The 16,697-nt window shown below is 45.6% G+C and overlaps 1 protein-coding gene across 3 annotated transcripts in view; it reads left to right on the forward strand.

Moving 5' to 3' along the window:
- UAP1 (UDP-N-acetylglucosamine pyrophosphorylase 1) overlaps positions 1–16,697 on the forward strand; it is a 28,756-nt gene that overhangs the window by 11,209 nt on the left and 850 nt on the right. For 2 of the 3 annotated variants that reach the window (XM_066625796.1, XM_066625797.1), the window contains exons 7-10: positions 1,698–1,841; positions 3,808–3,996; positions 6,164–6,211; positions 11,670–11,736. In XM_066625796.1, the coding sequence (XP_066481893.1) occupies positions 1,698–1,841; positions 3,808–3,996; positions 6,164–6,211; positions 11,670–11,736 (448 nt within the window). The remainder of the gene's footprint in view (positions 1–1,697; positions 1,842–3,807; positions 3,997–6,163; positions 6,212–11,669; positions 11,737–16,697) is intronic. The other variant, XM_066625798.1, reaches the window with a different exon arrangement.

Here is a 16,697-nt window from a genome sequence, read left to right on the forward strand (position 1 = left end):
TCTCCAGAATAGTGCATGTGTTTGTTTATGGTATTTTTACCCTGTCTTTCTCCCTGAGAGTACCCAAGGCGGCTTAAAAAATCAAATACAAAAAATAAAATCGCAATTAGAAAAATGTTGTTTTTCACTTTTTTGTACTGCCCTTCCTCCAAGGAACTCAGGGTGGTGTACACAGCTGCTATCCTCCTTTTGTCCTCATAACAACCCTGTGAGGTAGGTGAGAGAAAGTGACTGGCCCAAGACCACCCAGGAAGCTTCATGGCTGAGGTGAGATTCAAACCTGGATCTTCCAGGTCTAAGTCCACCTCCCAAACTACTTTTAGAAAACCAATTACAGTGCTAAAAGTCAGAAAAACTGTCTTAAAACTATAAACCACAATTACAAACAGAAGAGTAGCAACAAACACTTTATAAAAAGAATAAAGATTATAATAACCAGATGTCATTAAAGGCTGTGAATTCAGAAGTCTTGTCTGGAAAGTCTTCGGTTCTTGCTGGAAAGTCTTCAAGGAGGGAGCAGTTTGTAAATTGGAAGGGCGTTCCATACAGTTGTGTCAGTACTGAGAAGGCCCCATTTCTTGCCACTACCCCTCTCACCTCTCTAGGTGATGACACTTGTAAAGGAACCTTTTCTGAGATGAGCTGGATTGTACAGAAGAAGGCGGTATTTCAAATACCCTGGCCATGAGCCATGTAAGGCTTTAAATGTCAAAACCAGCACCTTGAATTTGGTCCAGAACTAATTGGCAGCCAGTGCAGCCATCAGAGAAGTGACCTGACAGAGTCGAACCACCCACTTCCAGTGACCACATGGTATAATATGCTACTTCTTGCAGTCCATAGAGGTGTGTTATGGAGAAAATTCTAACTTGCAGCTCCTTCATTTGCTACCTGAGGTGGTGTTGTCCAGAAAAGGTTTGTCACTTGATTCTGCTGACTGGCTATGGGCGCAATCCTAACCCACTTTACAGTACCAACATAAGGGCAATGCAGCTCTTGGGTAAGGAAACAAACATTCCCTTACTTTGAGGAGGCCTCCATGAGTGCCCCCCAACTTAAGGATGCAGCACACATCCCATTAGCACAGCTATGCCCGTGCTGGAAAGTGGGTTAGGATTTGGGCTGAAGTTGCCCATCCTCTTTTAAAACCTGGTATGAAACTAAGGAGGACTGGAGCAACAGTTATTTTTGCTGGGATTTCTGAAAAGTTCAGTTGATCCACTTGTAAAATAACAAGCTTGTTCTTGGTGTTGTGTGCATAAAGTTTTTAATTTTTGTCTGAGGACAGTGACAGTAACAGTAACCAGAACAATTAATTTTTCAAATAAGCATTCTTCCCTGAATATCCTGGCTTAGCAGCGCTTGCTGAAGGTTTCTGCAAATAATTCCAGTGTACAAATAATTCCAATGTATGGGGGAGTGGGGGCAGACAAAGTGGTACATTGGTGCTCTTGAAGATGAGCATCATACTTTCTTCCCACTGTGGGGCTAGTCTCCTTATTCAGGTGCCATAGATACTCTAAATGTAGGACAGCCACTTTCCTTCCAGAATGAGTTCTTGTGTTTTCCACTTACTTATCTCACTCAGTTCGTTAGCAACCATCCACCTTCCATCTCTTTTAGTTGCTTCTGGATCCATGTCCTTGATAGATTTATATCCATTGATGAAACTTCCATGTGTTACTTTTCTGTTTCAGTGTTTATGAACCTCAGCTGAAACACCATGTCGCTCAGAAGAAGATCCCATACATAGATGTGGCCACTGGGAAGCCTGTCAAGCCAGACAAACCAAATGGAATTAAGATGGAGAAGTTTGTATTTGATATCTTCCAGTTTGCCAAGTAGGTATTTAGTCTTTCCAGATGCTTGTCTAATTTGGTTTGTGTTCTGTTGCCACATGCATTTTGGTGCTTAGGCTTTGGTTTGTTTGTCATTTTAAAGCTCATCCTTAACCCTCACAGTTGTAAAGTGGGGGTAGGTGGAAAGGAAGCTGGAAATTATAGGTGAGGCAGGCAGAGAGAGGAGCAAGATGATTTCTGACCAATCATTCAAAAAGAAACATCTTGCACGAAATGCTTTAGGACAACCATTTTCAACCTTTTTAGCTCACGGCACACTGAAAAGGCACTAAAATTGTCAAGGCACACTACCAGTTTTTTACTTACATTAAATCACTACAGTACAATTAATTTTAATTAATATAATTAATACAATTAAATCATTGCATGACAAAGACTCACAGGAAGCTTGGAGAGGAAAGTATATGTGAACCTGGAAAGGAGGAAAAATGTTGTTAAAGTGTTATGCCAGAAAGTGTTCTCAAAGAGAAGTCAGATTGAGCACATATTGGAGAGATATGGGGTGAGGGGCAATGAACAGACATTAGTGAAACAACTGCAGGATTCAGCTGGAGTGGGGGGGAGAGAGAGAGAGCGTGAGACAAGTGATTCTGGAACTTTGGAAGATGGGGACGAGTGTGGGGAGGGACAGTAAGATTGATGCTAACTGCAGTTATGAGATTTGGGGGGGATGTGCCTGTGGGAGCAAGCAGGGTGGGGGAGAAGAGGAGAGAGAAGTGCCAATCGCCTGCTCCTGTATATGAGAAAGAAGAGTGTGACCAAGCCCAATCCTAGACATGTCTACTCAGAAGTAAGCCTCATTATAGTCAATGGGGCTTACTCCCAGGTAAGTGTGGCTAGGATTGTGGCCCCATGCCCTTCCTCTAAAAGGCAAAGGCAAGGCAGGGAGGGTCGCTTTGGGGAGTTGAGGGCAAACTGTGGCAAGGAAAAGGGACTTAGACGGACCCTTTAAGCCAGCCAATTCTTCGGCTGGTGGCCTCAGCAGACTCGCTTGTTTCCTACCTCCTTGCCTGCTCCTGGCTCCCTCTTCTCACTCATTCTGCCTGGACCTCCTCCAGGCTTCTCCAGTCAGCATGCAGGGCAGGCAACAACCACCTCAATGCCCAAACCTAGGCATGTCTACTCAGAAGTAAGCCCCATAATAGTCAACAGGGCTTACTCCCAAGTAAATGAGGATTGGGTTGCAGCCGCCTTCTTGCTCAGGAGCAAGCAATGGCAGGAGGTGCAAAGCAGCTGGACCAGCACCTTAGCTAGCTGCCTGCTCCTTTTTCCTCTGCTACTGCTGAGGCTCAAAGCAGCCACTTCCCCTTCTTGCACAGCTGCTGACTACTCCTCTGGCCCTGTGGCATACCTGAGGCATCCTCAGCACAGCAATTGAAAATCGCTGCTTTAGGATGTTGGTGTTTCTGCAACTTGCATGGCACTACATCAGGGTAAGGAACACTCATTCACATGAAGCTTGCTTTTACTGAGTTCCCAAGAAAAGTAGGTGCGGTGGGAACAAGTGAGAGGACACGCTGGTGGGCATGGAGAAGAAGAAGCACTGTGAATACAGTTTCCTGTACTGAGACTTTGGTTATAGGTCAGCTATCTGAGGACTCAGCACTCATTTGCTAGAGCTAGTTCCAATCTTTAACGCATTGGCAAGGAATCGGGGGGGGGGGGGAGAACCCCAGAAAACCTACTCTCCTTTAAAACCAATAGATTCTTAAGGCAGGAATTGAGGTGGCTGGTGGAGGTTTCTTTGCCTCCTGCAGGTTCTTTGCCATCATCCTGGAACCTGAGCTTTATTGCTTGTGTCCAGTTACAGGCTTGCGCATTCAAAGGGCTTTCTCCTTACTATAGCATAGAAGTTCCAGAATCTCCAAAATGCTGATCACCTTCCTTGAGACTTGAGATAAATAAACAGGTCTGTGCCTCACTTATTCTTGCTTTATTTTACATCCAGGAAATTTGTTGTTTACGAAGTGCTGCGAGAAGATGAGTTTTCCCCTTTGAAGAATGCAGACAGCCAGAATGGCAAGGACAACCCCACCACTGCTCGACATGCTCTGATGTCGCTGCATCACTGCTGGGTTCTTAATGCTGGTGGCCACTTTGTGGATGAGAATGGAACCTGCCTCCCTGCTATTCCCCGGTAAGAGGCTTTTGTCCTTCCTCTAGTTCTCATCTTCAGTCCCTACCTTGCTATTTGAATATGCACTGTGAGCAGTGGTCCCAAATTGTGAGTCCTGGCTCTCCAGGGAGTCACCAAAACCAGCCTGGGGAGTTGCAGAATCGTCCTAAGAGGAAAAAGTAGGGAGGGAGCAGGGATCAAACAACCAAGAACAACATTGCTTGCATGCGTTTGTCTCGCAGTGCTGCAAAGCCGAGGCTGGTAGATCTGGGCCAGAGATGCTGAGCGCTGGAGCCACTTTTTCAGCCTGCCCTCTCATGTGAGCACAACTGACTGGTGGAGGAAGAGAGGCTCTGATCGGTAGCAGACACAGAGCAGCTTAGTGTTCACATGTGCTCTTTGCACATGTGCTTCCCCTCCTCACTTTTCAGTGGAACCCTGGTGTGTATTTCTTTCTCCCTCTCTCACATCAGCAACAGTTTGACTTTGCCAGCTAACCACCTCTGGGAATTTGGCCTGTTTGGTACTGAGAGCCTGACTCTTGCTGCCTTGTGTCACATTTTAGCGCAGCAAGCAAACATGACTAGCTCCCTTCAGCTCAATTATTTTCAGGGAGAAGGATGGAAGTATTACTGAGACCAGGCTTTCCCAATCCCCCCCCCAAAGGTAACATAATGGAGAGCCACAACCAATAGCCAGTAGGACAAGGGAGCTGAGGGTCAAAAAAGTTTGGGAACCACTGCCTGTGAGGTTGAATGTGACTGCCCCCTATGTGGGACAGCAGGCAAGAATGCTAGATGTTCTTGTTGGTAGAGCTCCCAGTTGTATTCTGCTGCAGGCTTCCCTGGTTCATAATATTGTGCCTCTGACTGTATTTGCATGACTGGAACAATTGCATTGTAGGAGGCAAACAAACTTGATTTTGAGAATCCGATTTGTACTTAGGACAATCTTGAAAGCTGCACAGGTCTAGAGAAGGGGTAGCAAATGAAACTCCTGCATTCCATGATTAAAATAGGATTCCAAGGATACCTAAGTCTTTAGAGAATATTTCCCTTAAGATCTACCTCCTTAAAACTACAGAATCTATTTTGCAGGTTGACATTTCAGAGCCTTGGTATGAACAATGGTTGGGAGACTGGATCATTACTTCATTATGTAGGCAAAACAAAGCACTGGGTCCTTGGTCCATGTACTGAAGTGAGTTTAAGAGAGGTGGTTCTTCTGCCTTGGAAACTTTGAGAACCAACCAGGGGAGTTGCTAGGGAAGAGTTTCTATCTTAACACTCTCTGATTCTTGATAATACTTTCTGATTCCCATGATATACAGAATATGTTTAGTTCATTTTTTTGAGCTCATGAGAATTTTAAAGGATCTGTGAATTGTTCTATAGCAGGGTCCCCTCAATGCTCCCATCCTATTTGGCCAACCAGTAGGCAAATAGGTGCCTCTACTTTGAAGGAATGTCTCCATGCCCCAAATAACCATGTTTCTGGAGACACTTGTCTAATGCAACTTCTTTAGTCACAGTGTAGATAAGAGAGCCTTCCTCCTGCTGTGCACAGGGGTCTTATCCAAGCAGGGAGAACATAAGAGCCCCACTGGAATCAGGCTAAGGCCCATCTAGTCCAGCTTCCTGTATCTCACAGTGACCTACCAGATGCCTCGGGGAGCACACAAGACAACAAGAGACCTGCAATCCAGTGCCCTCCCTTGCATCTGGCTTTCTGAGGCAGCCTATTTCTAAAATCAGGAGTTTGCATATACCCATCACAGCTTGTAACCCATGATGGACTTTGCCTCCAGAAATTTGTCCAATCCCCTTTTAAAGGCATCCAGGCCAAATGCCATCACCACATCCTGTGTGGCAAGGATTTCCACAGGCTAATTACACACTGGGTAAAGAAATATTTTCTTTTGTCTGTCCTAACTCTCCCAACACTCAATTTTAGTGGATGTCCCTGGTTTCGGTGTTGTATGAGAGGGAAAAGAACATTTCCCCCCCATCCACTTTATCCATTCCCTGCAAAATTTTATATGTCTCAATCATGTCCCCCCTCAGGTGCCTTTTTTCTAGACTGAAGAGCCCCAAACACTGTAGCCTTTCCTTGCAATCTGTGGTTTAGATTTGCATATCCTATAACTTAACTCCTTCTCTTGCTAATCCTTTTTCTTCCCATGTGACAGCTGCACAGATGGAAGGTCAGATGTGATCCAAGCTGATATCAGTCACAAGTAACTATACCATCTGCACTATTTGGGACACGTGGTGATGGAACTGTGCTTGGGTACTAACGACGTTTTTCTGCAGCATGCAGGGTCTTTTTGCTCCGCTTGGGTTTTTTCTTTTCTTTTTTTTAGTGGGTAGTCTTTGCTGTGTGTATTTGTCTCTTGGAAACTGTTGAAGGAATGATAACCAAAGTGCATGCTGGGAAAGAGATGCATGCTTGACTTGAATCCTGTAGTTGCTTATCAGAGTTGAAGCCAGAGAGCAGTTTAACCATGCTCCACTAGGGAATTTATGAAGGTCTGCAAAATTAACTGAGAGTTGCTGGGATTTGAATACGTGTGTGTACCCTTGGCTGTTTCTGGTAAAAATTTGAAAGGTTTGTTTGTTAGCTCCGAGTTCTAGGTGAGAATTAGTGCTGCACTGAATTTTTGCCAGATTTGACTTCTGTATTTAACCTGGCTAAAAGGCTTAAGGAGGTTCTGAAGATCCTGAGGCATAGTTTTGGTGCTGCTTTGTCAATTTTTGATTTTTACTGTAATTCAGTATGTACTGTGAACCAAAGTTTCATTCTTCTTAGTTCATCCCATTTTTCATAAGACTTCATGGCAACATTCCAAATATATTTAAGATGGGGGCGAGAGATGATCTTGCTGTTTGGAAGATGCCTCCATACATTTTGGTAGCTGAAAATAAAACTGTAAGAGCAACTTCAGTACAGCCTTAAGAACAGAGTCGGTTGAGAACCTGGCATAGTTCGTTACAGGCAATCATCCTGCAAGCACCTCTGGATAGAATAAATTCCAGTTGATGTGAATATATTACTTCTATTGTCTTTGAGTCACAATATTATAAGATTGTGTATTATAAGATTGTGTACTGTATCAAAAAGACTGCCTAGCATTCCCTTGAAACAAAATGTTTGTATTCTTAACTGGCTTCTGTCATTGAAACATACTGCAGTTCTGTGCTTTCACTTGCCTCCCTGTTCCCATGTTTCTTGAGTATCCATTTAAAAAAAACAAACAACTTTCAACCACATGTTCTATTGCATTGTGGACCTAGCTCCATTTCTTGGTTGAACATCTTAATTTGCATACAGTCTTCACTTTTAAAGAAAAGTTTGGCTGGTTATCCATTCTGAAGACTATGATCAAAAAAGTTTTGCTGAAGGGCCACTTTGAAAACAGAATTCAGTGGTGGGGGTGAAGGAGAATGGGCCAAAGCACAACCTGTGGTAGCTTGCTGGCAAACCCACTGACACAGCTGCTGCTTCTCTTGCCTGACTTCTTTTGGTTCTGAATTGCCAATTGGTAAAGTATCCACCCTCCAGGAGCCTCGCAGCTATTGACTCATACTTCTGAGGACATCTAAGGCAACTTCATCTTAGGCTGACAACTGAAAGTATTGCTTGAACAAAATGGAAGGCTATGTTAGACATACTCCAGAGTTTGGAAGTAGATGGCCTGGCTGTGCCATAGAATTCCTAATTTGCCTACCTTACCCCCTTTATCTGTCTCTTTCTCCTTTTCTTACCCTCCCCCTCAAAGGTTGGCATGAACACCTGGAAGTGCTGCTGTCTTGCTTTGCATTTTATTGGTGTTAACTATGAGTTGCACACATCTTCAGATGTGTTCTTTCTCGGGGGAGGAAGCAAACAGTTTTAGAAGAAAATGACCCCAGTCATCTGGTGTAAATAAGGGTGCAAAGCCTAAACCAGGCAGTCTCAAAAGTTTTTGGCAAGAGGGCTGCATCATCTCTCTGACACTGTGTTGGGGGCCAGGGAAAAAATAATGAATTTACATTTAAAATTTGAATAAATTTACATACATTTACATAAATGTATATATTAAAGATGAACTTATATGAATGAATGAAGGTCTTGCAATAGCTCAAAGCCTATAAAAGACCTTGCACAAAGCAAGATTTACCTTTCCTTTGCTGCCGCACAGAGGTGAAACAGCAAGCAGTAGAGGGAGCCCTCATCCCACAGCTCCCGTGAGAGGTCAAACAGTCACCCTCATGCTGAGAGCAGTTGTGTCAGGCCGCTGTGGGCTCCAGCAAATCTCCCGAGGGCCAGAGGATCATTGGAGACTGGGGCTCCTTGGGGGCCGCATTGAGAGTCCTCAAGAGCCGCAAGTGGCCCCAGGGCCAGGGTTTGGGCACCCCTGGCCTAGACTATGCATCTCACACAGAAGATAATCATAATAAATATGGGAACACTTGAAAGTCCAGTATATGGAGTACAATGGAAGTTAGCAAAATGTGATCAAGGGATCGTGCAGTCATAGCTAGGCTGGAGCTTTTGTATGGGAGAGTACTTAGGAAACTCTCTGCACAAAGAGAGCCTGGGGATTATTTGAGAGAGGCTGTTGTTAGAACCTCCAAAAGAACACAGTTTTGTGCTTCGTTTGTCCAGGCACGTATGGATTATTCAGGTCACAAAGCAGCTCCTGACTGCTGCAGAGTTTTGGTCTTGCGCTATGGTGGTGTGGCTAATTGGGAATGAGTTCTATTAGTCACGTCTCTTACCAGTGTACGTACATTCACATGAACGGATGTCCTGTTATAAAAAGCAATATACACAAAGGTCCTCTAATGGGCTGGTGAGTTCTGCTGGAAGGGACTGGCTGGAATAGACCCTCAAGTTATAGGTCTCTCAGGAAGCCAATCCTGTGCACCACTCATTCCTGCAAAAAACTCTATGTGAGCTTTGGGGTCCACAAATACTGGCTTGCATCAATAGTTGACCTGTTTTACCACCAACTTTTACCCTTCTCTGTCCTCTGGTACGTGTGGAGGGCTTGGAAGAGAGGCAGAGAGTGCTCTCATTTGCATTATCTCTCAGCTCCCACTGTGTGCACAACTGAGAAATCCCTACCTCTCCCAAGACTTCTGCATTTGTCAGAAGCCTTGGGAGCTAAGCAGATTCTCCTTTCATTCACTGCAATTAGGAGAGAATAAGAAGTGGCAGAAGTCTTTCCCACTACTTCTGACATTCTTCAGATCTCACTACAAATTAGATAAGACCTTGCTGCTTTTTGCAGGCCTCTTTATGTATTCCAAAGAAAGGCAAGTATTTCTCATTTATGCTAATCTAAGGTATGTAGAAGCTGTGAGAGAAACTCCTGTTGTCTGAAGAGAAACTGCAGCACAAGAGAGGGTCTCAGACAGAACCCAAGGGGATCCAACCCCAAGGAATACTGAAGAGAGAAAGTGGAAAACACTGGTAAAAACTGGCAAGCGCTAGCATTGTCTTCAGCAAAAGTTCAATCAGCATGTGAAGAATGAATACTGACCACCATATACTTGCTAGTAAACACTTGAAGCTGGTTATCTGCAACAACCTTTAAGTAGCAAAAAGAATGTTTAATATCCCATGGCATGGTGGTGTACCAAGTACTGTACATGTGTGCTATGGTATGTTCAATCACATGCTTTTGCAGACATCCCTGCCTGTTCTGGAAATCTTGTAAGAAGCAAATGAACAGTAGATTTCTCAGTGGTGTTGCTCTTGGCTTGTTGTGCTAATTCAGACGTCTTGTCTTTTGTGCTTGAGTGTTAACTTTTTGGACGTCTGCCATTTTCCTAAAGCCCAAGAGAAGCAAGTTTGTGGGAGAGTGTAGCTCAGTACATATTTTAAATTTACGGGACCCCAGGTTTAATTCCAGGCAACTTCATTTAAAGGAGAAAGGGAAGGGCTGGGAAAGGCATCTTTTAGCCAGCTGTCTAGAGATCCACTTACAGGGATGAGGGTTCCAGACCCTCTGGCAAGGTGAACTCCCTGCAGCTTCCAACAGGAACTTGATTGCAGTGCAGTTTGGAGAAGGAAAAGGATGGCAAAAATTTGTCCTGTTTCTTACACAGGTAATAGAACTTCTTCCCTGAATTCCACTTTAGGTGCCAAGGGATGGAGGAGGAGTTGATAGCAAGATTGAATAGAAGCTGCTTTGTAAGCTAAGCCAATATTTGTGAACCAAAGCTCTGACTTAGATCTTGGGGTGGGGAGGATAACAATGGACTAGATGGACCAGTGATCAGACTCGTTATAAGGCAGTTTGATTTGTTCTACACTGCTTATTTTAGTGTTGGGATATTGGACTATAGCTGGGCCGACAGTTGTGATGTTTGACTTGAAGAAAATGGCTATATGTTTGTAGGTGTGTGTTTGTTTTAGTTTTAGAGGAATCTGAGTGACTATGAGCTACTTCAAATGTTAGTACTGCAAAATTAGCGGAAAGCACTTATCTGTAGGAAAATTTTGCTGATTTTGATTGTGCGATTTTATTTTTGTTGTTCTTCCATATTTTTGGTGTAGAAAATCTTTAGGGCTGTCAACCAGTTAATCATATCCATCTTAATGGATTAATTGACTTTATGACACTTGAAATAAAGCACCAAAAACCTCAACATATATAACTCAAGATGCAGAACCATGTGCAAAAGCAAATCCTTACTCAAATCTGGGCTGATGGTGACTGGCCCACCATTCTGTGTGGTTGTGAGGATTAAAGGGGCAAGGGAGGAGAACCATACATTGCCCTGAGCTCCTTGAAGGGCAGATGGAATAAAAATAGAATAAATATGTTTTTCATTACCTGTCACACCATAACCAAAACAACCTTCTAAAAATGGAAAACTGTGCTCTTACCTTGCTGGTAAAAATTTGCCCTTGCAAATTAACCAGCAAAAGCCTTAGTAGTCTAATCCAGGGCTCTCCAAACCCTGGCCCGGGGGCTAGATGTGGCCCATGGCAAGCCTCTGTCTGACCCGCAGCCAACCTCTTGTCCCCTGAAAGCTTCTGGCCCACTCAACTGAACATGACCAGAATTGTGCTCTGATTGTGTCTTGAGGGTGTTCTGAGGGCCAGAGAGGTTGAATGAATGAGCCCATTCATTCATTTAATCATTCATCTAAGTTCCATCTCAAATTTATTTAAATTTTATTTTTATTTTTTCTGGCCCTCAAAACCATGCCAGATATTTGATGCGGCCCTCTGGTCAAAACGTTTGGAGACCCCTGGTCTAATCTACTGATCTTTCTTGCATATAGCCCCTGAAATGAATAATCTTTGAAGTAGCCCTAAAATGGAAAGTCACATGCTTCAAATAGTATGAGTGCCTTTAACTACCTGTCTGCTCAGTTTTAAATTACGCTGCAAACACATAAGCAGTTGTGTATGTGAAAGGAACACTGTTTATATCTTCTACTACATTATCTGCTTCTGGTCATATGTGTCTTTTTAACAAACTCAGACCGCACGCTTAACTAATCCTTCTAGGGTGATGGGGGGCTACTAAACGGACATGGTTTTGGTTTTTTTTGCTGATGCTGAGCCAAGTGAGCAAATCCACAAGCTGCTAAACCTTCTTTAAAGCATCTGCTACTTAACAGGGGTCTTGTAAGATCTAAAGAGTGAACTTCCAAATTGCAAATCTCCTTTGTTTAATTTTTTTTCTTCCTTAGTCTGAAAGATGCCAATGACTTGCCAATTCAGTGTGAGATTTCTCCTCTTGTCTCGTATGGAGGTGAAGTAAGTTCTCTTTTTTTTCTCTTATTTTATATTCACCCTGTCTTAATGTGTAGGACAGTTTGGCAGATGTAACAGTAAACACTGGAGAGCTGTTGCAATCGTTATAGACCAGTGCTTCTCTAGTCACGTGCACATCATTGGATACAGAAAAGCAAATGATTTGCAATGATAAACTTGAAATTTTGACATGCCTTTATTGCAGTAGTATTCAGTCTGAGGCATCGCAATGCCCCAGCGTGAGGGTCCTGGCCTCTGCCCCCTTAAGGGGCGGGGTTAGGAGGATGCAGTCCCCAGGATCATGTCGCTAACAGGGCTGCAGGGACTGGGATGTACTCACCAGTCCCTGCAGCAGCCTTCCCAGGATGTGGGGAGCCCTGCGTAAGCGCCTGCAGGGCTCCCCAGGTTAGGGAAAGTGAAAGTGGAGCGATCACGCTTCACTTCTGCAAAACTAGAAGTAGAGCGCGATTGGTCCACTTTCACTTCAAAGCGGCTGCAGGCGCTCACGCATGGCTCCCCATGCCCTGGGAAGGCTGCTGCAGGGACTGGTGAATACATCCCACTCTCTGCAGCCCCCTTGAGCGGCACAATCCTGGGGATCATGTTGCTGCCTTCCCCCCACCCATCCTGCTTCCCTCCCTCCCCCGCAAAGACTTAGTGGCTTTCAAACTCTCCTAGAGAGTTTGAGAACCACTGTTTTATTGTATACACAATTGATGATATACAGTACCAGGCACTCTTCTAGCATTTTTACCTTGTTCATCCCCATAACAATCTCTTGATGAAGCGTACTTTTTCAGATTGTGAGCACTTCTGAAAGTAGGAACCATTACTTCATTCCTTTGCTATATGAACACCGAGAATGTCTTGTTTGTAAAGCAGTGTATAATTACATCAAGGTTTCTAGGTGGGTGAGTGGGCAGGATTACTGAGGTTTGTCTAAGGCAGTATTCATTCAGGCAGTATTGTTGCCTGCTGTATCACTTCTCATAGTACTAACTGGCGATGTGATGGCCAGTTAGTTCCAGATCAGGACACCAGATGCCATGCAACAAACACTGGTAAGAGGTTCAAGGCAGTCCGGAGGGCTTTTTTGAGTGCATGAAGTACGTGCTGGAGCTCTGCTAATCAAGCCTCAAGTAGCAACAGACACCACATCAAGTACCGCCAATCATTGGCATCCTTCAGTCTCGGGAGACTATGGTATCACGCTCTGAATGGTGGTTCTGGAACAGCGTCTAGTGTGGCTGAAGAGGCCAATTCCGGAGTGACAATCCCTTCCACACTGGGAGCAAATGTAGTCTGTCCCTGGTGTGTCTCCCTGGCTGTGGGCCTTCCTTCTTTGCCTCAGTCTCTTCAAGTGCCCTCTTCAAGGGCAAGTGTCTCTTCAAAGTGGGAGAGGCCATGCTGCACAGCCTGCCTCCAAGCAGGACGCTCAGAGGCCAAGGTTTCCCACCTGTTGAGGTCCATTCCTAAGGCTTTCAGATCCCTCTTGCAGATGTCCTTGTATCGCAGCTGTGGTCTACCTGGAGGGCGCTTTCCCTGCACAAGTTCTCCATAGAGGAGATCCTTTGGGATCCGACCGTCGCCCATTCTCACGAGATGAACAAGCTAACTTAGGCATTTCTGTTTCAGCAGTGCATACATGCTAGGGATTCCAGCTCGTTCCAGGACTGTGTTTGGAACTTTGTCCTGCCAGGTGATGCCAAGGATGCATCTGAGGCAGCGCATGGGGAAAGCGTTCAGTTTCCTCTCCTGTTGTGAGCGAAGAGTCCATGACTCACTGCAGAACAGAAGAGGACACAAGCTCTGTAGACCTGGATCTTGGTGTGTTCCGTCAGCTTCTTGTTGGACAATACTCTCTTTGTGAGTCTGGAAAACGTGGTAGCTGCTTTACCGATGCGCTTGTTTAGCTCAGTATTGAGAGAAAGAGTATCAGAGATCGTTGAGCCAAGGTACATAAAGTCATGGACAACCTCCAGTTCATGCGCAGAGATTGTAATGCAAGGAGGTGACTCCACATCCTGAACCATGACCTGTGTTTTCTTCAGGCTGATTGTCAGTCCACAGTCTTGGCAGGCCTTGCTAAAATGATTCATGAGCTGCTGGAGATCTTTGGCAGAGTGGGCGGTTACAGCTGCATCGTCGGCAAAGAGGAAGTCACGCAGACATTTCAGCTGGACTTTGGACATCTCAGTCTGGAGATGTTGAAGAGCTTTCCGTCTGATCTGGTCCGGAGATAGATGCCTTCTGTTGCAGTTCCAAAGGCATGCTTCAGCAGGACAGCGAAGAAAACCCAAACAGGGTCGGCGGAAGAACACAGCCCTGCTTCACTCCGCTTTAAAAGGGTCTGATGTCAAGCCCTCAAAGACTACAGTGCCCTTCATGTCCTTGTGGAAAGACCTGATGACGCTGAGGAGCCTGGGTGGACATCCGATCTTGGAGAGAATCTTGAAGAGGCCATCCCTGCTGACCAGGTCGAAAGCCTTCATGAGATCTATGAAGGCTATAAAGAGTGGCTGTCGTTGCTCCCTGCATTTCTCCTGCATCTGTCTAAGGGAGAATACCATATCAGTGGTGGACCTGTTGGCTCGGAATCCACACTGCGATTCTCGATAGACACTCTCTGCAAGTACCTGGAGCCTCTTTAGTGCAACTTGGGCAAACAGCTTTCTTACAACACTAAGGAGAGAGATGCCACAATAGTTATTGCAGTCACCCCTGCCGCCTTTGTTCTTGTACAGCGTGATGTTTGCATCCCCATGTCCTGTGGTACTTCACCTTCTCTCCAGCAGAGACAGAGGATTTCATGCAGCTCAGTGTCAATGATCTCTTTACAGCACTTTAGGACTTCAGCAGGTTTGCTGTCTTTTCCAGGTGCCTTGACAGAGGCAAGGGAGTCCAGGGCCACATGAAGTTCTTCTAGGGTTGGTTCACTGTCAAGCTCCTCCAACACAGGCAGGCACTCAATGTTCAGCGCTTGTTCGGTAACTACATTTTCTCTGGAATACAGCTCAGAGTAGTACTGCACCCAGCGTTCCATCTGCTGCGCCCGGTCCTGGATGACCTCACCTGTGGCAGACTTCAGAGGGGCAATTCTCTTCTGTGTTGGACCTAGGGCCTGCTTGAAACCATCATACATCCTCTTGATGTTGCCTGCGTCAGCTGCTATCTGTATCTGGGAACAGAGTTGGAGCCAGTAGTCGTTAGCACGTCTCCTGGCAGTCTTCTGGACTTTACTGTGAACAGCTCAGAGGACCTGCAGGTTGCGTTCACTGGGACAGGCTTTCCTCAGTGACTGGTGTCAACTTCTCAGAGTGGGCTTCAAACCAGTCTGCTGTCTTGTTGGTCTTCTTGCCGAATACAGACAAGGCAATGCTGTAAACAGCATTCTTAAAATGTTCCCATCTGTTGGATGCATTTGCATCGGCCGGGCCTGGAAGAATTTCCTCAAGCGCTTGTGCAAATTCCTCCGCTTTTCCCTGAGCCTGGGTCTTGCTGGTGTCAGTTTGAGGTCTTCCTTCCTTTTTCGTGTGATACAGTCGCTTTGTTTGCAGTTTCACTCTGCTGCACACCAGGGAGTGGTCAGTGTTGCAGGCAGTACCCTGGTAACTGCATGTAATCTTAATGCTGGGAAGGCTGGAGTGTCTGGTGAGAATCAGGTCGAGCTGGTGCCAGTGCTTTGATCGTGGGTGTCTCCGAGAGACTCTGTGTTGGGACTTCGTGTTGAAGAATAGGTTGCTGACACAAACCGTGATGACAGCAAAACTCCAGCAGGCGTTGGCCATTTTTGTTCATCTTCCCAGTGCCGAACTGACCTAAGCAAGTGGGCCATGAACTGTTATCAGCACCAACTCTAGCACTGAAGTTGCCATGGATGAACAATGGTTCTTTCTCGGGGACTTTCTTGATAGTGGTGGCCAGGTTGTCATAGAATTTGTCTTTATCTTCTGCTGGAGATGGCAGAGTCAGTGCATAAGCACTGATGAGAGTGACAAGTCCTGCTGATGAGTGGAGCTGCAGGGACAAAATTCTTTCACTTCCCACAGTAGGTGGGATGATGAATTCCAGCAGGGTATTTCTGACTGCAAAGCCAGACTGTCTCTTCTTGACAGATCCTGAATCTGGCAGCCTCATCTCTTGAAAAGCGACAATGTCCATCTGCTCAGCTTCATGTTGATGACAGCTGTTTTGTGTGCATCGTCTATTTCTTGCAGGTTGTCAGAAAAGCCAGGTGTCGTCGTCCTAACGTTCCAGGTGCCCAGCTTTAGGGCAGGAGTTTTCTGTTGCCTGGTGCAGAGTTGTTGATCCACTTGTTGGTTTTTCACCCTAAACCCCACAAACCCCCTGAGGTTAATGGACCATGGCGAAGCAGCAACTTACTGGCTGGGGACTGCCCAGCTTAAGGCGGGTGGTAGCTGCCCAATGAGATACAATGATCTCTCCCACCCAGTAGCCCCCGGCGTCACGCTCTATGCCAATCGAGTGAAGACTTATAACCGGTAAACTGCTGCTTCCCGTGTTGTGCTGATGGCGAAGTTGGAGTGTCCTCTCCAGTGCGCAAAGCCTGGGTAAAGAAGGTATGGCAGATAGGCTGTTACCCATGCAGCAAATCCCCCCTCTCCGCATCGCTGAAATGGCCCAATGGAAAGGCAGAAGCCAATACGGTTGGTTCCAGCGGCGTTGCAGGAGTTGCCAGAACATGACTGTATACAGCTGCAAACTGCCTCAGGGACTCCAGCTCCGGATTTTGCCTCGAGGTTGACTCCTGAAACCTTTTCCATAACTGGATGTAGCTACAAGGCAGTGGAGATTTGGGATCAGAGTTTTCCTTCTCTTAGATGAGCTGCCTTCCCAGGCTAACAAGTCCCACCTACCCGTTTGCTGTTTAGTCGCCTCTTACGACAAGTACAGTCAAACTGAGGGCCTATTCTTATCCCCCAGCCCCCAGGGGATCTCCCTCC

Source organism: Tiliqua scincoides, chromosome 4, assembly GCF_035046505.1.
Source record: "Tiliqua scincoides isolate rTilSci1 chromosome 4, rTilSci1.hap2, whole genome shotgun sequence".
Taxonomy (NCBI): Eukaryota; Metazoa; Chordata; class Lepidosauria; order Squamata; family Scincidae; genus Tiliqua; species Tiliqua scincoides.